The sequence below is a fragment of the Marmota marmota genome, unplaced genomic scaffold, assembly GCF_001458135.2.
Source record: "Marmota marmota marmota unplaced genomic scaffold, marMar, whole genome shotgun sequence".
NCBI lineage: Eukaryota > Metazoa > Chordata > Mammalia > Rodentia > Sciuridae > Marmota > Marmota marmota.
In genome coordinates this window covers 12,978,405-13,004,769 of record NW_025999998.1, presented here as the reverse complement: position 1 = coordinate 13,004,769, position 26,365 = coordinate 12,978,405, and the positions used below count along the sequence as shown (strand labels likewise).

Genomic DNA, 26,365 nt, shown 5'->3' with positions numbered 1-26,365 from the left:
TATATATATAGAGAGAGAGAGAGAGAGAGAGAGAGAGAGAGACACAATATTTAAAAGACTCAGTATCATGGGATTGATCTCCAGAGTTGAATAAAAGGAAGGCTGGAGCAGTCTCTAGTGAAGAAGAAAACTGAAGGGCTGAGTTGTTGGGCCGTTTCTTACATTAGGAAGATTATCTGCGACCAACTTATTAAGTCTCACAGGCTCAGAGCAGCCACACTGCAGCCTGCCAGCTCAGTGGGCCTTCCAGGCCTCCACCTGCCACCATGCCTCTGCCTTCCCTTTTCTTCCCCTTCATTTTCCCTTCCTTCTTCCCTCCGCCCCCTCCTTCTTTCTCTCTTGCTCCAGAACATTCACCCTGCACATTATAAAATTTTCCTTCCCAAATCTTCCCCCCCAAGCCTTCAGTCTCTACAGGCTTCTTCCTCCTCAGTCACTTCCAGAGCGACTCTTCCCCAATAACCTCCTTTCTACTAACTTAATATAGAACTTGACAGATGGAAAAAAAATTAGATTTTCTGAATACACAAACTATAGCATTCTGAGTACCCAGACACAACGACAGGGGTAAACTGGAAAATATGGGAAAGCAAAAGAATAAAGTAACGACTTACAATGTTTTCTACCTATCATCTCTATTTAAAGTGTATAGCTTTTTGCACTATTTTATGGCCTAGTTTTCTTATATAAAGCAAAAACATTTCTCTTTGTAACTAAGGAGTCTTCTAAACCCTGATTGTGATCACAAATGGCACAATTCATATTAATTAGTCTCCTGCTGATGGACTTGTCTCTGGTTCTTCTTCATTGTAAGCAATGCTACAGGGAACATCTTCATGTGCTCCCACCTCTAGTAACTGCCTGGGAACAGATGCTTAGAAGTATTACAAGTGCACAGAAGAGAGGGTGTGTATGCTGGCTATAGCCAGTTCCTGAGGACAGGCAAAGGGATTTGTTCTCTCCATGTATTTAATGCTGAAGCTCGGTCCAAATTTTAATTTGAGTCTCGCTTAACATAATGTTTCTTTAGTTGAAAATCACTAGGCAGTTTATTGTCCCTTGTCCTTGGGGAAACCTTGGTGAGAGACCAGAAAATGTGAGAGTTTGATGATCAATCCTGGAAAGCGCAGAGAGGTAAGAAGATGATCCAGGACCTAATTCTTGTGTGAAGTAAATCACTCACTTACCATTATTGCTCTTATTCAGTGTGGACATGACACATAATAGTCACTTTGATACAAGATTGTAGAAAAATGAAAATCAGACCTTTACTGCCTGTACAGATTTACAGGTGAAGAGTGCCACCTCTCAACTCCAGCCTCTGTTCATGCAAGAGTCAGTCTTTAGAGAGGCAGTGCTCATATCTTCCCTTTTTAAAAAGCATTTTTGCCTTGTTGAAATGTGAACTCTTTTCTCCTCTGATGTATTCACTTATCTGGTTAAGAAGAACTCCTATTGTCTAAAAAATTCACTCCTGGATGGTATTTGAAAGAGCCCTTTCTGTGTGAGTGAATACCAGCTGGAATCTCACAGTGGAGCCACCCCAGATAAACACATCACAGGGTCACCACTTTCCATCTGCATCCACGAGCTGTAGAGGCCACAGGTCATCATTTTTAATAAGGAAATAGAGTGTAGGTTTCTAATCATACACTTGCAGCTGTCGGGGAGGGAGCGGAATGAGAAGTAGGATCAGGCAAGTTTTACCATTGACATTTGAAAAGTTTTGTGGAAGGTCCCCGGCAAACTCCAACTTTATTCTACTTGGGCTCATGTTTAGGGACCAAAATATCCTTTTGAAATTCTCTTGAGTTTTTTTTGCAGTTTCTCTTTAAAGAAATGCTATCATTCCATTCTTTGCAGCCAGGGGAACAATGCCGCTTGTGTGTTCAAACCACATGGTGCATTAACACACTCTTTCTTCAGAAGGATTTGCTTTCCAAAGTTGAACTTTCCGAACTCAGAACACCTTATCACACTTTCACAAGCTTTCTCTCTGAAAATGGAAAAAAGAAAAGGGGTGGGGGGGGAGCCTGTTAGGACTTGTGCCAGTTAAATCCGATCTCTCCGGGGATTTGTTTTTCTTCTGGCGTCAGATTAGATGTTCACATCAAGCAGTGTTTGGAGGACTGCAAGGGAATGTCCATGGGATTCTTAGTGAGGATAATCCTGAAGCAGCGGCACATTCCAAGGGGCTAATCTGCCCAAGTTCATTGCTTACTTGAAACGTCTCTTGGGGGAAGAGCCAGGCAAGTGACTTTTTTTTCAGTGGGCGGTCATAAGAGCATTATTAACGGGATGACCAGCCCCGGCCACAGCAAAATGAAAGCAACAGGAGCCGCTCCAGGGACTGCCGTTGCCACCAGCCAGAGTCAGTGCACAGGTAAAATGATTTCAGCTTAACTTTTCTCTTCTTTAACTTCTCAGCATTGGAGCTGGGGACCTAGAGAAAGACCAAATAGACAACCAGAGAGTTGTTGAGGGAAAGCAAAAGGTGCAAATGGACATATGTGTTCAGTCCCTTTGGGTCTTGGTATTTGCTGTAATCAAGACAGAGAGTCTATCTGAAATAGAAAAATGTGAACATGAGGAGGGTGGTAAAGTCTTCCTTGTAATTTGTTTCTATAAAGTTAATGTACTTTAAAAAAAAAAACAACCTTGCGATTACTGGTCTGGGTTATTGTCCCTCTATATTGCTCTGCTAAAAAAACGATTGCAATTGCTTTCTGATGGATTTCATACATTCTCTGTGTGTGTACTCATAAACTACTCCCTCGCAGAGAAGGTCTGGTTTGTAGCTAGCCAGGACTGCACAGAAAGAAGATTCAAAGTAGTCTAAAGTTGGGGTCTAAAGTTGTTGGCTGAGCCTTTGTGAAAGAATTGAAACTTGCTTAAATGAAATTATTCAAGTTTTCTTCTTCTTTTTAAGGCAATATTTACAACCTTCTTGTTTGGGTTTTGATCATTTTGATGCTTTATTGATTGCACACTTCGTTTTCAAAATTTGAACTTGTTTTATTCTCTGAGGGTAATTATTATACTGTGTTAAAAAATGTGAGTGTTCTCATTTTTGTTCTGAATAAGATGTCCTTTAATTATTAGCCTTTGAAAAACACTTCCCTATAACACATCACACATGACTGATAATGCAGAAAGACAAGAAGAAAATAGCCCTTCACAGACTCAGCCATGGTTATGTGACCATTCTACCTCTGGAAAAGAATGTACAAAAGTGGTTTTTCTGAGAGTTGATAGAAGCCATCTTTTCTAAGAGAACCTGAGCCCTCCAAAGCATATTAAAGAAAAAGATGTTCAGACAAACTGGCCATTGATGTCTTGCATTAGAAGAGAATTACAAGGTCAGTTAGAAACACAGTGTGTCAAATTTATTTCATACCTTCTAACAACTAGGATAATCATTGTGGCTAACTTTAGTTGAATGTTGAAGGAAAGTATAAAACTTCACACAGAATAGTTTAAAGCCTTTGAACAAAAGAAAAGGGAATTAGTTTAGGGAACAAGTTTAACTATGATCATACATCAAATACATTCTCTCCAAGAAAATAATTTTAAAAATCTAGTATCTGTCCACATTAAAGACCTGAACAAAAGCACAATAAAGCAAAGCCCATAACAGAGCATGCTAAATTATGCATGATGTTTTGTAGAATTCCTAATTCATGTGTTACACATGCATTCTTTCTATTGTGCATTATACTGTTCTCAAAAACAGAGAATTCAATCTAATTATGAATGATGAGAAGAGATTTACCTTCTGTTTCTCTTTTTCCCCCACCCCTACCCCTCAGTTGTCTGTGCCTTGGCAAGAGAAATTATTAATCTACTAGTAACAAGAAATAGAAACTAATCTTTAGTCCTTTTGCTAACATGGAGGTAGCTTTTCACCTTTGAAAGGTAATTAATTTGCTAAACTGAACACAAGGGAAGTTATTGTATGCTGAAAGACAAGTGGGAGTCCATACTAGTAAATTTGACCCAATACCATCTTACTTAAATTTCCAGTACTTTTCAATGAAACTGGGATCTGTAAGTGAAAAGAGTAATGAAGGTGTCCTTGAAAAGACTAATCTATTTGCTGTGGTCCCCCAGATTCTCAATTGGAGAGTCCCGTTATGATTTCATATCTTTTCCATAGCCGTGATAACGGCCTCCCTGCTTCTACTTCTTTCTCATATTCTGAGCTCTTCCTAATGTCCCACCCCCTCCTTTATCCCCAGGGAGAGAGGAAGAACAGATAACATTGAGGTTGGGAAGTGGGGAGTGAGAATGTGAAAGGAGCATGCCTGAGCTGGTCCTAGACAGGCCTCCAGCGTCCAGCCTTCTCCAAATACCAAGGGACTCCCAGGCATGCCCAGATGGCACTGCCACATCAAGGATGTTTAATATCAACAATATCGCACTTGGAGAGGCAGTTTAGCAGAATTGGTGATAGTGAACTCTGGAATCAGGCTGCTCAAGTTCAAACACTGACTTTCAAACTCTGCTTTATCTCACCACCTGAGATTCTTCATTGGTATAATTGTAGCATTTCCCTCAAAGAGTGGTTCTGAGGATCTGTACATAGTGCATATGTGGCACAATGCCAAGCACATAATGAGTCCTTCATAAATATTGGCTATTGTTATTACCTATTGAGCTCCTACTATGTGCCAAGGGTTTTATCTGATTATCCCAAAACTTCCAGAGTAATTATGATGAACTACATGTTATGAAAGAGACTCAGAGAAGTAACTTTTTTACATGCCTCATTAATGACCAGTCAGGGACTGTATGACCCCCAACACAAGAGAAGCTCAATCTAGATCATTGCTATAGGATTTCAAACTATCCTCATTTGCGTTTTCAGTACTAGAATCAACTGAGGACCGTTCCCTCTTCTTGAAGTGAAAGCATGGTATTCCTAAAATAATGACAGCAACTTTGAACATCAGTATTACCATTGTGCCCATTTTACAGTTGAGGAAAACTGAGAAACAAAGAACTCATCTGACTTTCTCCATGACGCAGAGTCCCACTCATGCCAGTTTTTCTAACTGCAAACTCCACATTCTACCCATGATACTGCTTTTCCGACTTCTTCTCAAGGGGGATTGATCGGCACTCTCTGAAATTCCCAGATGCTCCCCAAAAAAGATTTTTCTAAAGGCTGGCCAAAGTGGACCATAAAAAGAAAAAAGAAGTACATTCTCCATTTTCTGTTCCCTGAGGTGTAGGGAAAGTGGGTTTCAAATATCCAGTGAGGAGCATTTCACCATCTTTCTGCCAAGAGATATTATCAACAAAAGTATTCAATGTCTAGGGAAAATCATGGCCTTTACAAAAAAGCTTGCAAGCTTCTTTTGTAAAGATTAAGACTAGCTATCTTTGCTGCTAAGCTCATTCCTGTTGCAAAGATGTCACCATTAACTTTTCCTACATGTTTGGGAAGAAAAATCTTTGAGAATATTTTCCTTTTTGTCTAGCTGACTGAAAAAACAAACAAACAAACAAAAAACCCTGCAAATGTTACCCTTTGCAGCATGAGGGTTCAAGGGTCCATCTGGACCTGTGGCTATCTGAGGCATTGTGGGACTCTTTTCCATGCAGACAATGCATGAATACCCAGGAATTATGTGACCCCATTGTCAACATCACTGAAACAGGATGCAGTTGCTTGGTGGCCCCCAGAGATCCCGTATGTTGCCACTTGTAAAATGTGCATTGTCACAAGTGTTAAAAAACCACCACTGTCAGTGTTACGTGCTTGCATAAGCCTCCATTGTATGAGATCAAGGGGTTAAGGGCAAACCAGAACCCAGCACAGCTTCTATACAGATGTTTGAGTTGCCATTGGCTTCAAGACTGATTACATCCAACAATCAGGGGCCCATAACAGTTAACACCAGTGATTGAGACAGTTCAAGTAAACAGCTCAATTTTGCCTTAACCCTGTATATTTTAAGAGTATGAATTTAGAACTGATACCGGGTTAGAGAAAAGATAATAGCATATAGAAAGAACATTACGGGTTGTTCTAGCAACTTCCATCTTAAGTGCTTACGGAAGGAATCTTCCGAATAGCTTCTTGGACTTCATAGGAGATTTCTCTACCATTTCAAATGCTGGTAAAGAAAGAGGTTGAGGATGCAGGATGAACACTCTTCTTTGGAACAAAGATCCTACAGTTCGCCAGAACATCTTTTGTTCATCCAGGAACCCAATCGCAGGGGCAGGACATCTGGGTGCATAGTCTCAACAAAAGCTGTTTTTAGAAACTGTGTTTGCTGTGTATGTGTAGGGCATGTGGAATGGGGGTGAGGGAAGTCTGTCTTATTTTCTCCCCAAGACATTACCTGTGAAATCTGGGACTATAGTGAAGAACTTTATCTCCCTCCTCTTTCCATTTCCTTTTTTGTTTGTTTGTTTATACCTCAGCATTGCTAACTTGGATTTTAGAACAGCATGGTGATAGGTTGTGGCTGTTGAGGTATACAATTCCCTTGACCATTTTCTTCTTTCCTTCTATAAGGAAAATTTAATGGAAGTATCATCCATGAAAACTTTATTTAGATATATGTCTTCCTACCCTGAATACTCTCTTTCTGTAAGATTACAAACATAATGTCTATCCCTCCAGGTTCATTTTCTCAGCAAATAGCTTTGTTTCTTTCCTTCAAAAACCATTAGTATTTTATACATGGTTCCATCACTACTATTTTTTAACACAGCTGTTCCCTTTAACTCTCAATATTATAATGTTAACCAAATTAGTAGGCACTGGGAGGCACAGATTTTATTATATTCAGTGTTTATGTGTGAAACAACCACAATTTCCATTTAGTTTATAATATACTAGTTTATTATGTGATTATGAAGTTTTGCTTTCTAGTCAAAAATACTTAAAGGTTATATTCATCCTCTCTCTCTCTTTTTCTTTCTCAGGCACAGAAATCCTGGATAGAAAGAGCATTTTATAAAAGAGAATGTGTTCACATCATACCCAGCACCAAAGACCCCCATAGGTAAATATATAATCTTATTGTGTCTAATGTATCAAGAATACCCATTGCAGGGGACGATGTCAAAGTAAATATCTTTTGTTGTAGTTGTTATTATTGCTGGACATTTTCAAAGCAATCGTGTGTGTGTGTGTGTGTGTGTGTGTGTGTATGCCCTATATAACATGCCATATTTACAGTTAATTCTGAATTTAAGAGACTTCACAGAATAGCAGATATACTGTTGCAGAAGGAACTAATCACTGTATATAACACTGAGCTATATATATTTTTGCTATGGTTACTGGTTCTTCCTAAAATGCTTAGTTCATATCAACATGCTCCACTCTAGTAAAAAAGATGCTTTAAAATTTAAAAAAAAAAATCCTAGCAAATTACTGATGTGTGACTGCAGAACTTTAGAATTCTTGGCACATTTTTTTGGTACTTCCTTACCTTCCTGAAGATCAACAGTATGTAAGGCAGAAAGCATTTGGAATAAAGTAGCACATCCATGTCTAAGATGCTTTTATAAGCTGGCAATATAATAAAACAGTTTAAAGTATAGATCATGCCATCATAAAGACTCCTTTATAACCTTGAACAAATCACCTGACTTTCAAATATTTCATCATAGAATGGATGATGAATTGTTAGTGTTTAATAAATGGTAGTTTCATGTTATATCTATTAATACTAATAATTGTCACAGAGGTAGTAGTAGTGCATGAAGGACATTTTCACTGTCAAAGGAACAAATTTGAACTTTTCAAATATCTCATGAGTATTTTCTTTCTTGTTTCTTCAAGAACACTTAACTCTGCAGATTTTTCTTCTTGGAATTGGATATTTGACAGCAAATGTCAATTGGAGAGAGACTAGTTAGGTTGTGACTCACGTATAAGTGAGATTCCTCATTTAAATGAGCATGTTAAAATTCTTCCCTCGAAGCTCTTCAGTATTCTTCGTGTAATACTTGATAGCTGGGAGGAGCAAGAATTAGAAAAATTCTAGGGAACTTTTTTGTTCATAGGTGTCTTATCCTAAACAATATGCCAGGTGGGAAAGGTGTGGCTGGAGAAGGCAGGATGCATGTTGTAGCTTTTATCACTAAAGCAAAGTGGGGAAAGAAGAGGAGAAAAGGAGATATGTTTGTCATATGGAGCCAGAGTTTGCATTTGCCTAATATAAGAATATAACATAATATAATAATAATTCGAGGATTTTACCTAAGAATTGACTGAAATGGGTCAATATGAACTGCAGGTTTCTGCAGCAGTTGCTTATGTATTCCAATAGTGGCTCACACAAGGGGTTCACTTTAACCTCTTATGTTATAGGTGTTGCTGTGGGCGTCTAATAGGCCAGCATGTCGGACTCACTCCCAGTATCTCTGTGCTTCAGAATGAGAAAAATGAAAGTCGCCTCTCCCGAAATGACATCCAGTCTGAGAAGTGGTCCATCAGCAAACACACTCAGCTCAGCCCAACGGATGCTTTTGGGACCATTGAGTTCCAAGGAGGTGGCCATTCCAACAAAGCCATGGTAATCAAAAAGCAGCACTCCCCAGGGCAACCTCCTGCCCTGCAGAGGAATGGTGAAGCGCCTGAGATTTAGTCTTGTGGCTTCATCTCAGCCCTGCCACTCTCTGGTGGGGCAACCTGCTCTAATTATCTTCCCCTGTAGGGGGGGAATTTTTCCCCCCAGAATTTAAAAAATAATTAATATAAGATCAAGCACAGTGATTAGTATTAATAATAAGACAGATATCCTTTTTTTTTTTTTGGTTGATCAACAGATATAGATTGTACATTTTAATGGAGTTTGGTGTGATATTTCCACAGCTGCATACAATATACACTGATCAAATTCAACCTTCTTTTAACCAACCCCCACATATACACCTTTCCCAACCTCTAATCACTATTAATCAACCTCTTAACCACCTTTCTACAATTAGGTCCACATTTTTTAGTTTCCATGTATGAGACAGAGAACATGCTGCACTTCTCTTTTTGTTTGGTTTATTTTCTATAGCTATCCACTATTTGATATATTATTTTCTCTATCTTATCTATTCCAAACTTTTTCTAAATCTTCCCCCGCCTCACCCTTTGGTGGAAAATGTTACCTTTGGTTTCTGTTTATTCTGCTACTAAAGTAGCAGTTCTCCTTATTCAAAGTAGACACAATCATATCAGCCTATTTCCTTCCGTGTCCTAATAGAGATCTTGTCATCTGTACTGAAGGATCTTGTCATCTATACTGAATGCTTTTTGTCCAAGCAGCTGTGTTCAGTAAAGTTCTTAATAGAAAAGTTGCATATGAGAAGAACTTTTTAAAAGAAGTTTCAGAAAATATACAAATTTTACTTTTAACAGTTGTCACTTCTAAATTTCAGCTCTCATCAAAGACCACTCCCTAACATGGCTGACAGATTCTGCAAGGCATAGAATATAGCATATGTTTTGAAAATTCTAGAAATAGTATAGTACAAGCTTGCCTCTGTTAAGAGTTGGCTTAGGGTGGAGTAGCTGGAAGTGGTTTCTCTTAGGCAAGCCATAGAGCTTTTCAAGTTTGAAGAGAAAATTCTGCTGAGAGAAGCACACTACTAAATTCACTAAGAGTCAACTCACGACTTTCAGGCTAAAAATGCAATGAGGCCACTTCCCACTTTTTCTCCCTCTCCTCCTTTCATTTTTCCTCATCCTCCTCTCCTCACTGCAATAATTTATTTACCAAGAGTGGGTAACTGAGCTATTCTCACAGTTTTTCCTTAAGAAATTTAGTTTTGAGCTATAGAGTAAATCAAAGCCAATTTTTGAACTATATATTGGAAAGAAAAGGGTGCTATTGGTAACATCCAGCTGGGTTTGAGGGAAAAAAGGAATAGGTTAGTCTTATCCTATGTAGAAATAAATAAAGGAAATAGAGGCCTCCAACTTTCCCACCCAAATATGGGATGTATTTGCCTACACAAAATTACAAAGGATCCCCAACTTAGAACACTCCTTGTTCACGTTATGGAATTGAGCTTATGGAATCATGCCTAAAAAGTCATGTAAGTTCTTTCTGTATGAAAAGTGTTGCTTATGGAGAAAGAGCTCATTGAGCAATAATCATTGCAGAGAGGGACACCCAGCAACTTCACAGGTGCTCCAGTGGTGCCTGAAAGCAATGCCATAAGCCCAGAAGGCACATGGTAAGCGTCTGGTCATCATCTCCATTGTTAATATCCAAGGTCAAATATGGACACAAATATGTTTGGAGGTAAGAGTGTTCCTCCAAGGTCAACAGCTTGGAAGACTCATGGTGATGCCATTGTCCAAAAATGTGTTGCTCTTTTGGGGACTGACTTCAGATAATTTATAGATCATAAAAGAATGGCAGTCTATATTTTCTCCAAATGATAGTTTTGACAGAAAACTCAAGTACCTAAGAATTACAAGACATAGAGCTTAGTTATGAATAGCTTCTGCCAGTTTTTACAAGTCCAGTTTATTCTCTGAAAGTAAAGCTTGCCACCATAAAACTGTCTAAAAGAGTAGAATATTAGTTTAGTAGTGAAGAGTGTAGATCTTGGATTTACAGGGTTTAAATTTACCTCATAACCATCCCATAAATGCTGTGTAACAGAGAGAAAGTTACTTAAGTTTTCTTGACCTCAATTATTTATTCTGTCATATAGACTGTTGATATTATCATAAACATTGAGATGACATATGTAAAACATTGACACAGTTTCAGACACATAAATAGATGTAAAACTAATTTAGCTACTATTATTATTATCACTATCATTATTTGTCCCAGGCATTGAAAGAAATTGCAAAATCCCTCTGACTAATACTTTAAAGGATACTCATTTGGATGTATGTGTCTCAGTATATTATTTTTAGAAGGTCAAATTATAATTTTTCTGTTAATATTTTTGCATAGGCACATGCCAGTAATTCCAGCAGCTGAGGAAGCTAAGGCAGGAGGATGGCAAGTTCAAAGTCAGCCTCAGTAAAAAGTGAGATGCTAAGCAACTCAGTGAGACCCTGTCTCTAAATAAAACACAAAATACGGCTGAGGATGTGGCTCAGTGGTCAAGTGCCCCTGAGTTCAATCCCCATTAAGCCCCCCCCCAAAAAAAAATGAAGTTCTGACTCATAGTCTACTTCTATGATGGATCATAAAATCGGAAGCAACATTGCTTTTCAGCAATAGCCTGGCTCTATCATTCACTGGTCAAGTGACTTTGTCCAGTTTATTTAGCTTCCCAGTGCAGTAGTTTCCTTATCTGTAAAATGGGGATTGCCATTTCTACTTCTCAGGGCTGTCTCCAGGATTAAATGAGTGAATACATGTTCAATGTGTAGAACATTACCTGATGTTTAAAGATAACTAAGCATTTGCAACTGTTAAAGTTTACTGACTCTATTTAAAAGAGAAGCTTCATAATCAGTTAGAAGAAAATACACAGGCTAAGTTACTCTGGGGTAGACTACTTACCTGAGATGCAGAAGGCTATGAGTTTAATCCCCAGCACCACACACACACACACACACACACACACACACACACACAAAGATGCATGATCTTGAAGTCAGGCAAAACTGGATATAAACTCTTATTCTTTCACTGTCTCATTGGAAAGTCGTGGTTAAACCATTTAATTCAGTAGAGACTCAAGTTTTGTTGTTGTTGTTGTTGTTTTGTTTTTAAATCTCTAAAACAGTCTTGGTTGCCTTATTTGGTGCTTATGAGAAGTAAAGAGAACATAAAAACCAGATGGTATATAGGACTAGTGCTCAAGATATTTGTGAAAATACTAACTGCTTATGAAAAACTAGTGATAGATCAGTGAAACACCTTCATTTACTTCCTGGGATTCCAAAAATGTGTTAGAGTATTTCCACAGGAGCAGCTGGTTGCATAAGTCAGCATTCTGATCTCTGTCCTCTGAACACCAGCACTGATTGACTGTCACTGGCAGGAAGCTAGCACTGTGAACACCATCCACCACTGACTGGAGATGAGGGGGTCTTTGGTCCCACATATATACTTTGACTGCCATATTCATCAATCTCCTGCATCCACTAATTCCAGCACAATAGAGCATGAATATATCACCTGTATCCCCTCTGCTTTATTCCCTGCTGTGGGTGTGCTGTTATGATGGACACAGCCCATCCCTCCTCATCATATAATATTCTTCTATGTAAGCTGCTTTACTGGTCCTGAAAATGTCTAATGAACATGAGAGACTCTGAAAAAACTGAAGACTGAAAATCAAATGAGTTTATTAGAATACCCTTCAAAGTATTAATCAAAATACTTCAGCAATTCATTTTAGATTCTGTAGTATATCATAATCATGAAAATAGCAACTAAAATATATTGAATATCTACTATATTTCTGGCACTGTGCTTGGTACTTAGCTGTGTTTTTTTATGTTTATGACAGGAATATTCGTCTACATGACATAATAACATACTGGGGTCTTAAAGTATTTGTCTGGCTGGGCATGGTGGCACATATATGTAATCTCAGCAGATCAGGAGGCTGAGGCAGGAGTGTCGTGAGTTTGGAGCCGGCCTTAGCAACTTAGAGAGGTCCTAAGCATCTCAGTAAGACCCTATCCCTATATAAAATATTAAAAAAGGGCTAGGAATATGTCTCAGTGGTTAAGTGCCTCTGCCTGGGTTCAATCTAGAGTACAAAAAAAAAGTATTTGTCCCATGTCATATAGCAAATATAGACTGTATGCATATTCTTACATTTAGCATTGGAAGAAGAGTCTAAAGAGGATGACTGATCTTTCACCAGAAGAGTGAAGATATGCAGATATCTGGTTTTGACAGCCCTCCTCAGGCTCCACCTAGTGCTCTAGAACCCAGAGCACATGGTGGTCACATTAGGCAAGGTCAATTAATTAGTGGACACCAATGCAATGTGAAAATGTATGCTTGTGACAGGGAAAGGGGAATCAATCCCCTCTTCCCATGACTGGCAGCCCCAACTCTCAGTGACTGGTGATCTCCACTCCCAAGGTCTTTGCACCCCTACCTGAGATAGGCTCAGTGTATGAAGTGGGTAAACTCCCAGCAAGTTATCCAAGAAACTCACCATGGCCCTGCCCACCCAGGGCAGATGTTTCAGCACACAGGTCCAAACAGAGGCATCAAGGAAGCAAGAGCAGGACCACATAGTCCTAGCCCTTGTGGGCTCCTCGGTCCCATCAGACTTCACTTGCCAAACACAAATCCAAAGATAAAATTATGAAGAATTTCAAGATAGGAAGCCTAGAACCATGAACCCCAAGCACTGCCCTTCTGAGCAGTGTGACTATCCTGATTGCACACCTCTGATGCTAATGGAGTTGAGGGTGGCCAAAGGAGGTCTCAGAGTAAGCACTACAAAGGCAGGCCTTTCTCTCTCAGTCTTGATCAACCAAATGAAGACCTGTTTTCTTTTGGGGTTACTCAGAGGCACTCAAACACTGAGCCCTTTTTTGCATTTTATTTAGAGACAAAATCTCACTAAGTTGCTTAGCACCTCACTGTTGCTGAGGCTGGCTTTGAACTCCCTATCCTCCTGTCTCAGGCTCCTGAGCCACTGGGATTACAGGCACGCCACACCGCACTAAGACAGTTTTCCTTTTTATTACCGCTGAAAACATAATGTGTGAAAGCCCCAACTAATCGTCTAGGCACAGATGAGCATTTTGTTCACTTTGACAACTTACCCTTAAATTATTCTTTTCTCCTGTCTCAACAAAGTGGAGTAGTCCATAGGTCAGAGGTCCCATTTGAGGAGGAAGGCTACTGGTTTGGTGCAGATCTGGACTTTCACCATCTCTCATTGTCTTAAGCAGTCCAACTTGTGGTTTGGACAGAGGAGAATCAGTAAAAGCAGAACAGTCTTTACATGAGCAGGACGTTGTCAATTATTCACCAGGACTTCAATGAGACAGGCCAACTAACTTAATGAGCCTTTGGTCCCCGGCTTCTGACAAGCATGCTTGAAAGTTGAAATGATTTTTAACAAAGTGGCTGAAAAATTCTAGAGGCAGATTAACTTTTATTTAATTTTTAAAAATTAAGATGTAATATTAACTTTTTCCTTTAAAACATCCCAAGATGGAGCCTTGGGTCTTCAGTATTCCAAGGTGGTCTGGGGACAAACTGAGGCAGTTCAGATGGAGGAAGTAGTTGGAGGGGAAGGGCTGGTTACTAAACTGTCACAGGTCATGTGAGAGCCATCTCTCTACTCAGGAATGGGTCGTATCTGTCCTATCACAGACAGGACTGCAATATGTCACAGAACTTCAGCTACCAGATTTTAGAGGGCATAGATGCAGTGGTTCTCACTTGGAGGCTCAGAATAACCCATGAGGTCATCAAAAACGGCCAAGTTCAAGACTCAGTTCCAGAGTTTTGTTCATTAATCTAGGATGGAACCTGGTCCATAGGTTTTTGAATGTTACTAAGGTTATTTTGTTTAGCCAGTCTTGAAAAATACTAATTAATCCTAGTCCCTGCATATCATCAATAAGGCAAATGAATCCTGGAGAGCCTAAATTATTTTCCCCAGTGTCACACAATCATTTAGCAACCAAATTCTGAAACTCAGCCTCCCAAGGACTTCCTTTCAATTCTCTTTCTCTGACATGTAAGCCTGTAACCGATAATGATGGATATTTTGTTTGGGAAGCTATGTGTAGGTAATTGAAAGGAAGCTATTTACTATTATAGTTCTTGTTCTTTTATAAGGATTTTTTAAACTTTGTAGTAAAATTACAAAATCACTATTTAATGAGGTTATTTAAACTCAAAAGCTGTGAGCAGGAAGAGGTCTTTGTAAAATTACGTCCTGGGTTAATAGAACATTTCTGAGCCCTTGCAAGTGCTTCATGGCATTCAGGCCTCGATTTCTAGGTTTGACAAGCTCCCCTGACCCCCACCCTCCACCAAACAGCAAGGAAACCATCACTTTACAGAGAGAAATTGCAACACAGGAGACATTTTGCAGCTGACAGTGAGTGAAGGATTCTGACTTCCTCCTCAATACCAAATTGTCTACTACCAAATTGCAAGCCCCAGAACAGCCAGTCCTGGACTATGAGATGATCTGGCAGCTCATTAGGTACCTTATAATTTTTTAAACCTTCCTGAGAGAACAACTGGCCCTATCAACAACAAGATGGCGCCATAGGCAGACACTGTGTGGTTTCTCAAAGGCTCTTGTTTATCCAGGGCTCTGTTGCTTAGACAAGGAAACAGTGCTGAGCTTGGTTATAGACAGCCCTTTATTTGCTTACTAATCATCTCTTCTAATTAATGCTGAGCTGACTTGTGGGCCAGGTAAGTATAACCTAATTAAGGACTCATGTTTAAACCCCTCAAGTCATCCACATGATTCTCTTCAGCTTTTCCCTTGCCGTTTGTTCTGCTTATTAGATCAGGTTGAAACCCTTATTATAGTTTTCATATAATTCAGATAATTATTCCTGGCCCTCATTTTCACACTCAAAGCTGTAACTATGGGTTGGATGAAAGCCTTGTTCTCTGAGCAGCATGGGGGTGGGGGAGTAAAGGAGTTAGGGGGAGACAGGAGGCAAGGGAGGTGTCAGCAGCTTGGCATCTATAACCTGACGCCCTTACAATGCTTCGGGGATTGAATTTGAGATTTTGAAAATTGTCTGTCTTTGCATTATGCAAATCTGATCTGGGAATCATTGACTGACACACACCAAATAGGAAATTAAATGTATCCCTCTTCACACAGACACAAAATAGTTGATCACTAGACTGTGCTAACCAAGTCCTTTACGTAAGCATGGTGAAGTTTCTGAGAGGTTTTATAGCTGCTCCATTGATTTCCCATTGTAATAATCTCAAGTCCACTAAACTGGCAGTAATTTTGGATGGTCTTTCTGAAACTGAAAATAAAACTAGAATATATCACTTACCTTTCAATCCTAAGTATACATCTATAAAGAAGGAAAACCAATCCTCCTCCAAGGAACTATCTCATCTCCTTCCCTCTAGAAAAATGTATGCTAAATAATTCCGGCAGAAATTTCATAGACTATCCCCTATAATCTATTCATATGCTTCAAGACATATTATTTCTGAAACTTTAGATTTGAGTTATCATCATCCACCACTATAAGTACCTGATCTAATAGGGGAATTGTAAAAACAATATGATACTTTGACTTCCAAGGTTTTGTGGGTCATCAAACTAGAGATTTAATAACAGTGAACTCGATTGCAGATGTTTTCTTTCCAGGGAGATTTTATATCTATTAAATCATCATAAGCATTAAACCCTCACTGTAAAACAAAAGCCTCTATAGACTAGAAAAGTTAGTATCGGCTGAATTCTCTCAGCAGTCTGATGTGACATATTCTGCTTGGCCACAGCTTTAATTACAAGTGCCCACTTGAAATGCGGCTGCAAAAAATTAGGAAATGAGATGATGTTTGTCACATTTATCAACAGAAAGGAGAATGGGGCAGTTTTCCAACTACAGACTTGAAAGAAAGGCATTATAGACACAGTTAAAATAAACTGATCAATGGTAAGCCCATTACTCAGAAAAAAATACTTCTTCACAAATACCAAGTGATTATTTCCAAGAATTGATGATGGCTTTATACTGTAATCAGAGAATGTAAACATTTAACATTTCCAAGAGTGTTAGCCACTGTATTATTCTGCAGCGTTTTTACATTTTCATTAAAACAGCTGGGCAAAGTTACATGGGTAAAAATTTAGGGCTGAAGATGGGACTGATGAATTATAAGAGCCAAATATCTGTAGAGAAGCCCAAGTTCAGAATGCGAGGGAAGACTCTTTTTTTCTCAATCATTTATATAAATTTATTTTAAAATGAGATTGTTCTTCTATTATGTTTCATAATAGAGAAGGTAAAGTTTTAAAAAGTAGTAACAAAACTTAGGAGCAATTTTAAAAAGTAGTAACAAAACTTAGGAGCAATTAATAAATTTTTAGTTTGTAGTCAACCTGTAGCATACAGTGTGAGATTCAATGAATCTTAACATAATTTATCACAAAGCAGTAATATCAAAAAATTTTAAAATACAGGAGAACTATTCTAAACCTTTTTTCTTGTTTGTGTATGAAATTATACCAGGTGATTGATTTACAATGTATATTCATATCCACATATGAACTGAATTTTTTATAGAACTCTGAATTAGAGAGTGACTTCATCAAATCCTTCAGGATTTGGAACAAAAGCTTTGGAAGAGATTTTTTTTTTCCAGTCACTTTTATAGAACCTATAAAATAGGAGGAAAACAATTCTTCACCTACTTGAATAGGTAAAGAAAGGGATTTTTTCAGGTCAAAATCGTGTTGTTGCTTTTCTAAGTCTATATATTATTTCCTGATACTTTTTTAAAAAATTATTTTCCTGTTCTAAGCAGCAATGACTGCTTTCCCACCCGACTCCCTATCCCCAGACTTTGCCCACTGGGTGTGATGAAAAATATCCTGTGTGGAGTTTCTAATACCTCTGTGAATCCCAGCAAGATTAATAAGAGAATAGTAACATATCTAATATTGTAGCAGTGAGAATGGCTACAGTTTTTTTAAAAATGCTGAAAAAAATCACCCGTTAAGCAAAAAGAACTTCAGTTTCAGACAGAGAAAACCCTCTAGAGTTTTAGTTACCAAAACCCTCTGCTATTCAAGTGAAAGAAAATCTGTAGGTTTTATACTTAAAAAAAAACCTACCCTCACATATATAATTTTATTTCAAAGTTTGTCATGTGGATATCAAAATGCATTTTCTTGTGAAAATAATGCTAGGTGCATTGACCTCCACAACACCTAAGAATAGTCAAATAATTCGATTTCAACTAAACATGATTTTTATTTTCTACAGAACATTCAATCATTTACACATCTTGTGTGAGCATCCTGCTACCAAGCATGCATACTATTGATAGGAAGGGGAAAGGGTGGATAATTCCAAATATGAGTAAGTTATTTGAACTCAGTGTCTCTCTTGAAATGATAAACTGGTGAACTAAAGGTCTGTAAATAAAGGAAGCATTAGGTGGCCCAGGGCAGGTACTTCTATAAACACCTGTAATAATAATGACTTCCAGCCATTCTCTACGGATCTAGAATTGAAAGCAGGAGGGTATTTTGAAGGGCACACTACTAATCAAAGAGCTAAAACCAAGTTGCTTAGACCTGTTGTACACAGGAGTCATATATTTATACACATATACATACGCACATACATATATATTTGTGTGTAGATGTAGTGCATATAACCTTTGTCTAGTATTTACTGATGGACTTTTTTCAGCCATACATGTTCCACAATTTAATCAATGCAGCATCCTAAAAGGTGGTTGGGAGCACCCCCATTTAGCAAGAGAGGATGCTCAAATTGGCCAAATCACTGATAGAGCCAGTGTCTAATGCTAGAGTGTGTTGCTGTCATCATCCAGGGAATCCCTAAATGAGAGTACCCCATCAGAGTAAGGCTCAGGTGACAAAATTTAATAAGAACATTAGGAAGATTCCTTGTTATCAGTATGATAAACCCTCAGCAATTAATAAACAAGTGAACAGTCAAAATTGCTTACCTTGACGACCAAAATAGCTCTCTAATTTTAAATTACATTGACCTTTTAACAGTAATTGATTCATTGCTCTGGGCACAACCATTTATAAGTGAGAAGCTGCTGATTTAGCAGAGTTAACTATAATATTACCAAAGCATTTACCAAAGACACGATTTGGGGGGATATAAGAATATAATTCAAAATTAAAATCTTTAGATAATTTCAATATATTGTTTTATGCCTTAGTTTTATTTAGATCATTTCAAAATATTGTTTTATGCCTTAGGTTTATTCCCAAACCATTTACTTGAGTTGCTAGACAATAACCAAAACAACAACAACTTGATTCATTTGAATACTTTGTTTTAGAGGGTAGGGATGTAGCTCAGAAGTAAAGTGTTTTCTTTCCAAATTATGGAATAACCTAATCACCGCATGTAGAATTTACACAGGATATCTTGATTTTAATTGATGAATGATATGATCAAAAAGGACAGGAAGAAATAGTCTACCTGTTGGTGGTCTCATGGAGAGCTCAGAGCCAAAGAATTCTCTGGGAGAATTCAAACTGACATCCTTTAAGGAGGATGCATTCTGAAGACAGCAGGAGAAGGAAAAGAGAGAAACACCTAGTTATGAGCACCATTTTGAGAAATGGTTCATTAGGACTCACAGATTGGTTGCTTGTTGTAGGTGGAAAAGTATGGGAAAAGAGACATTTATAGCTTAGTCTGGGGTATGAATCCTGTCATTTCTGTTTTACTAGCAATGTGCACTTGAGAACATGATGGATCTTTTCTGTTCCCATCTGAAAATGTGGCTGATGCCAACCTCTTTATTACTGAGAAGAGTACATGAAATGGAACATGTAGAGCACATTGCATGTAATGTGATTTTTTATATCATCACAATATTTTGATCAATAATGAGCCACATGTGTAATGGTGATCCTATAAAATTATCATGGACCTGAAACATCCTCATCACCTAATGACATCGTTAAAGTCTTAATGTTGAAGCACAATATATTATGTTTGTGGCAACATGGTGTAAATAAACCCATTGTGCTGCAAGTCCTATAAAAGCATAGCATATACAATTATGCACAGTACATAATATATAAAAATAAATGACTTCCTGGTCTATGAAATCATTACATTATGCTTTTATCATGAGAGTGTATTCCTCCTTATTATAAAAGAAAAATGTTTAGGGTAAGACAATACATGAATTAATGTATATGCATCTGATCCCACGTACAAACTTCAAAAAGTTACATGAAATTGGTCAAAACTCAATTAATACCTTTCTCTTTTCTTCCATGCACATACAGACTTCTGAATGCTATGATTTTAGTTACTTCATCCAATTTGTATACCAGATTTTCCAGTGCTTTACTTCTATCCCTTTTTACCAAAAATTAGACATTTTCATCATGAGTGTTTTTTTAGACTTACCATAAAGTTGTTAAAATCTTAGTTTATCATCCCATCTCACATCCCAATTCATCCATATTAGATCTTACAAATTCTGCCTGTTATATATACTTTAAAATTTTCTTCAGTAAAATCTGCTAGAGGTAAACTCAGTTTGAGCAGTCAGAAAGTATCTATAATTTGCTGTCACTTGTTAAGGAATTTTTGCTGACCAGACTTCTAGACTGACAGATAATTTCTCACGGCACATTACAGATCCTGGCTTTGGGTATCCATTGTTGCTATTGGGGCACAGCCTAGGTTTATTGACTGTTTCTTTGTGGATGATCTTTTACTTGAGGATATTCCCCCACCGTTTGATGTTATCTCTGTGTGTCCTTGAATTCATTTTTTTGTAATCCATCCTGCGTAGGATTCACTGAACTTTCTGCACCTGAGAATTACTATCTTTCAGTAATTCTGAGAAATGCCCAGGCAATAGCTCTTCAAGGATTACCTCTTTCCCATTTTTTATTTCTATCTACAATTCTAATTATCTCCTGCAAGGGTCTTCATTTTTCTTTTATATTTTTAATTCCTTTGTCTTTGTAGGTTGTATCTGTTTTATTTTCCAGACCTATTACCAGTGTCTCTCTTCTGTAGTTTTTCAATTATAATTTTCCTTTAAATTACTCCATATTAATTTCTAGAAGGTCTGTTTCATTCTTTTTTCAATTGTGCATGGTTATTCCTTCCTCATACATTCAGTCATTTCATTTGCTTTTAGCATATCAAACATAGCTATTACGTATTCTGTCTAATCATTTCAATATCTTTGAGAATGTTACTCTGCTGCCTGTTTCTGATTCATGCTGCTTTGTTTCCATATATAATTGTGATTAGATTTTACTTTAGGACCAGGGAATGCTTACATTCCCATGGGAATTATTTCCCACCGGGATCAATGACGCCTCCTTCCACAAAGAAACTGTATTTGCTTCTCCAGTTATCTGGAGGGATTACTCAACCAGATCCATCTTACCTTCAACACTATGCTTGGTGTGTCTTAAACTGAATTGATAGCATGAATGTGGGCCAAAACCTGTGTGAAGGCCTACTTGTGTTTAGAAATAATCAGAGGAAGATTTTTTCATTCCCTTCTACCCAGAGCCAAGGTTGAGGTAGGCAAACTTCTTTGCTGCCTTTTTCTGTACATCAGAGTTACTTATTTTTTTCTTCCTGATGCTTCAGGGTGGAGTCCTTTGAAGTAGGCCAGCTTTACTCAAGCTTCCTATTAAACTCCCCCATACTTCATAAGGCCATCAAATCAAATGTTCAGGATGACCAGGATTTAGACCCTCAGGGTCCGCCTTGCCTTGACATTTTGCAACCTCCCAAGTTTACAGCTTCTACTTTAAGGGTTGAATATCCCTTCTTTTCAGACCAATTCGGCAATGTATTTCTAAAGCTTTTTTCTATTTACCTAGTATTTTAGTTGTTTCTAGCTAGAATCAAATCTTTTTAAATTATTTATTTATTCTAATTTGTTATGCATGATTAGAATAAAATCTTTATAAGTACATGAAGACCTAAATGAACCTGTTTTTTATTAATGTTTATTTACATATGTATTTAAAGCATTTTCTTTTTACATCTCATAATTTTATTTCTAATTGCATCTGGTAAAACCTTGATATCTGCTATAAAACTTAATTTTCAATTATCCTGTGGGAATAATTAATTCTCTTTAAAAATAAAACATTTTCATATGCAATTATTATAGACTTCAATATAATCTGTTACCTTATTTCAAATTTTTCATTGCCTTATGTAGGACTGTAGGATCTTCAAAAACCTCTCAAAATAGTAGGATCACAAAAATACATAGGCCTATCTGCATTCAATTTATTTGAAGCCATTACTCATTGAAACATTGGAGCTATTTGGGCCCTTCCACAAAATATAATCAATGGTAAAATATTAGCATGCTTTATTTTGGACAAAACTCATTTTGGGAAAAGTTGTGCTTAGACAACATTTTAGAAAATCAAATAATTTAAGTTTGTAGTTACAGAATTTCAAGAAAACCTCTAAACTCTTCATCTCTTGAAGGCTCTTTTGGTAAAGGAAGTGATCACCCTTTTAAAAAAATAAAAATCTGATTTCACATAAAAATTTTCTTCAAGTAACAACACATATGACAAGTTGCCACATGATGCAGTGAGGCACACCTGTAATCCCTGCTACCCAGGAAGTTGAGGCAGGAAGATCACAAGCTCAAGACCAGCCAGAGTAACTCAGGGAGAAATATCTCAAAATAAAAAGGGCTGAGAATGTCATTCAGTGATACAGCATGTTTGTGGCCCTCAGTTCAATCTACATTGAGGGGGAAAAAAAAAAGCCTCAAAAGTCCAGCCCATCTCCCTAATCAATTATTTAAAATATTTAAATAATAATATTTTTGTTGCCATTTCCTTTATTTTTTTTTGCTAATTTGTTATATGACAGCAGAATGCATTACAATTCATATTACACATATAGAGCACAATTTTTCATATCTCTGTATATAAAGTATATTCACACCATTCGTATCTTTATACATGTAATGATATCTATCTCATAAAAATATTAAATAGTATCTTATTGAAATATTTAAATAATATATTACTTAAAATATTTCATTAAATGGCCTTTCTTCTTCTAGTACGTGCGAGTATCCTTTGATACGAAACCTGATCTCCTTCTACACCTGATGACCAAGGAATGGCAACTGGAGCTTCCCAAGCTTCTCATCTCTGTCCACGGGGGCCTGCAGAACTTTGAACTCCAGCCCAAACTCAAGCAAGTCTTTGGGAAAGGTCTCATCAAAGCAGCCATGACCACCGGAGCGTGGATCTTCACTGGAGGGGTTAACACAGGTAACTGGAGTGTGACGGGGAAAGGCATCATAAGGCCATGAGAATGTTGTGCCTCAGATCATTTTCTAAGAGTGTATTTATATTTACCCACCTCTCCCCTGCTCCTCATTATAAGGCTCAAGACACAGCTGCACAAGCACATTTCAGCAATGAACTAAATGCTGCCCATGCTTTAATATGTTTATGTGAAATCCTCTGCCTGGTTCTCTCTCAGCCTCCTTTTCCAAAATGATCACCGTATCATTATTTTTAAGAATTAAGTAACAGGTTGAAATGATTAATGGTTGACTCTGCAGAATTTGTAAATATGACCAATGGGGTTTTGTAGGATGTTTTCAATAGCTCAAGTTGTCATATAAATATCTAGTAACTTTTTTTTTTTTTTTTGGCTGAGGTACTGGGGATGGAACTCAGGGCCTGATGCACCCTAGGGTCTGGTGTGTTTATTATTTAAAATATTCCATTAAATCATCTCTGCACCAATAGAAGACACACCTCATCCCAGATACTAGTTTTCCTACTACCTAATGAGTTTCTATATTGTGATACAGGCATGCTCTCAAATCAATTCTTACTTACATATATAAAGTTCTGAAGATAAGCACTTATCAATGTACAACAGATAATAAATTGGAAGCACATAAACTTTGTTGCCCTATTTCCCCAGCCTGAGTTGGATGTGCCAATTAGCAGTTTACAAGTAAGTTGTAGTAAATTAATGCAAACTCATTACAAGGCTCAAAGTCTGTACACAGACACATTTGTTGTTAGTGGGACATTCTGAACGTAACTTTGGGCCAACTATTGCTGCTTTTAAATACCATGTTTTCTCAATTTTTTGTTTGTTTGTAGTTTGGACAATGTTTGAGATCTGCTCTGCAAATTCTAAATACCTAGAATTTGGGAATCAGACACAGCTGCACAAGCACAATTCAGCAATGAACTGAATGCTGCCCATGCTTCATATTGTTATGTGAAATCCTGACTCTGTCTCGAAGCTGACATGATCTTAGATTGACCTGCTCAGTCAGCTCTTTAATGTTTACAGTCTAGTAATCAAATATCCAAAGAGCAAAATTCTTTCAGTGACTGTTCAGGTTTTAAGCCCCATGTTTTTGCTCCCTACTAAGTGGCCATCGCCTATCCGTGATTCTCCAGCTGTAGACTTTCCTGACATGCAGTCACCAAACCAAAAGCTTCTAAATTTTGAAAGAAACTCCTGCCAATCTATTTCTAAGAAGTTGGAACATTATTTTTCTTCTTTTACACAATGCATTCAATGTCAAAAAAAATGTACATCTTAAATACTATAAACTGACACAGGCCTCTAGAATTCCAGCAACTCAGGAGACTGAAACAAATTACACGTTTGAGATCAGACTAGCAAGATCCTGCCCCCAAAAGGAATGTAGATGTAGCTTAGTAATAGAGTACCTCTGGGTTCAATCTCTACTACTAAAAAGTAAAAAAAAAAAACCACTACAAACCAAAGAGTTCATCTCTGCTTCCCTCTGGACTTATCATTCAGTCCAAGACCAAAGTGACAATCTAATGACAGATGCTGAAGTTAGGTAAGAGGTAATAAGAAAATTGTGGCAGACAGTGAGGCATACCATGAAGCTAAACTTCCTGTTCAGGGTTGGCCCTATGTTTTGCATATTATCATTAATATACAGATTTTCATGTTTTAGTGTTTTCAGAAGCTATCTTAGAAAATTCTCTTTTTCTGGGGGGCGGGGGGAGTACCACAGTTGAACGCAAGGACACTCTACCACTGAGCCATATCCCCAGTCCTGTGTTGTATTTTATTTACAGACAGGGTCTCATGTATTATTTAGCAACTCATCATCCTCCTGAGCCACTGAGATCACAGGTGTGCACCACTGCACCCAGCGCTTAGAAAAATCTTACACAAACTACCAAGTGAGAATAATGTGCTCCTCCATACTCCCAGCATAGAGCAACATGGATTAGTGGTCATTTACACTACATTGGTACTTGATTTTTAAAAGCAGGTTCTTTAGGCATGTAGATTCTCTCCCCTGATTAAATTGCCTGGTATGTTCCGCGTGTTTGGGACACAATTTCTGAGCCCTTGCCCTTAAGGAGCTTTATTATTGGCAGAGTCATTCTTATACATAATTATGAATCATTGTAGAACAGATCAGGTGACATATGGAGCTGCTCAAGCTGTGCAAACTGCATTATGTGTAAATGGAATCCAACTTGAGAAATCAAATCCAACTCCACATTTATATAGGAGATGGCACTCGGTGTGATGTTTTTCTTGAGGAAGAGGTAGAATTTTGATAAATGGAATCTAAAAATAATTGTTCAAGAGGGAAGTTAAAAGATTAGAAATTATTTTTTAAATTTATTTATTTATTTTAATTAGTAATACTTGACAGTAGAATGCATGTATGCTCTTTGGTATATCATACATAGACAGGATATAATTTCCCATTTTTTCTGACTGTACATGTTGCAGAATCATATTGGTCATGTAGTCATATACATATATAAAGTAATAATGTCTGTTTTATTCTACTATTTTTCCTATCCCCATATCCACTCTCTTCCCATCACTTTCCTCTAATTAATCTAAGATAACATTATTCTTCCCTAGTGCCCCCGCCTTATTGTGAATTAGCATCTGCATATTAGAGAAAACATTTGGCCTTTGGTTTTTGGGGGATTGGCTTATTTTGCTTGGCATGATATTCTCCAACTCCATCCATTTACTAGCAAATGCCATAATTTCACTCTTCTTTTAAGCTGAGAAATATTCCATTGAGTATATATACCACATTTTCTTTACATCTTCTTTAAATGGTTTATGAAAAGGTGAGAGATAGGTTCACAACCATTTTAAACTAAATTTCCTTTAACTATGTTGAGGACAGAAGAAGAAAATTTGAATGATGAAGATTAAAGGTGTATTTTTAACAAATTTTCTACAGAATAAGCCAACATGAAGTAGATTTGCTACATATTTTGTAAATAGGAAGATGAAATTAGGACTAAAAATGTGAGCTAAATAATTATTCAAATGATTCTGACTCAAACATAATCTGGAGTGTATGTTTAATATAACATTATATATGGTACTTTCTATAGAATCAACACGTTAAGCGTGTCCTAAGTCCTATGAACAAATCATTAGGTTTATACAAAAAAAGTAAAAGTGACTAAAATAGTTGTATTTATTCTTCTTATAGGCATGTTTTCATACAGATTCTAGTAATGCTTTTACTGACATTTATATCAAGTCTGGGAATTATATCTGGCACAATCACAATCTTATGTTCTTGCCTAAATATGTGGTTTATACACAAATGTATCAAAATTGTGCTTTTGATGCATTTCACCTTGGGAGAAAGTTATCACCCTTCAAAATAATATAAAGGTCATTGCTTTAAAAAGTAAGATAGTA

General features: G+C 37.4%; 1 protein-coding gene across 25 annotated transcripts in view; it reads left to right on the top strand.

The window, feature by feature from the left end:
- The window catches only part of Trpm3 (transient receptor potential cation channel subfamily M member 3), a 529,872-nt gene that overhangs the window by 237,716 nt on the left and 265,791 nt on the right, over nucleotides 1-26,365 (top strand). For 22 of the 25 annotated variants that reach the window (XR_007349031.1, XR_007349032.1, XM_048806882.1 and 19 more), the window contains exons 2-4: nucleotides 6,943-7,022; nucleotides 8,339-8,543; nucleotides 22,719-22,932. Coding sequence is in view for 23 of the 25 variants with exons in the window: in XM_048806882.1 (XP_048662839.1) it covers nucleotides 6,943-7,022; nucleotides 8,339-8,543; nucleotides 22,719-22,932 (499 nt within the window). In the remaining 2 variants the exon portion in view is untranslated. Of the gene's footprint in view, nucleotides 1-2,071; nucleotides 2,384-6,942; nucleotides 7,023-8,338; nucleotides 8,544-22,718; nucleotides 22,933-26,365 lie in introns of those variants that run through there. The other 3 variants (XM_048806893.1, XM_048806894.1, XM_015492920.2) reach the window with 3 other exon arrangements.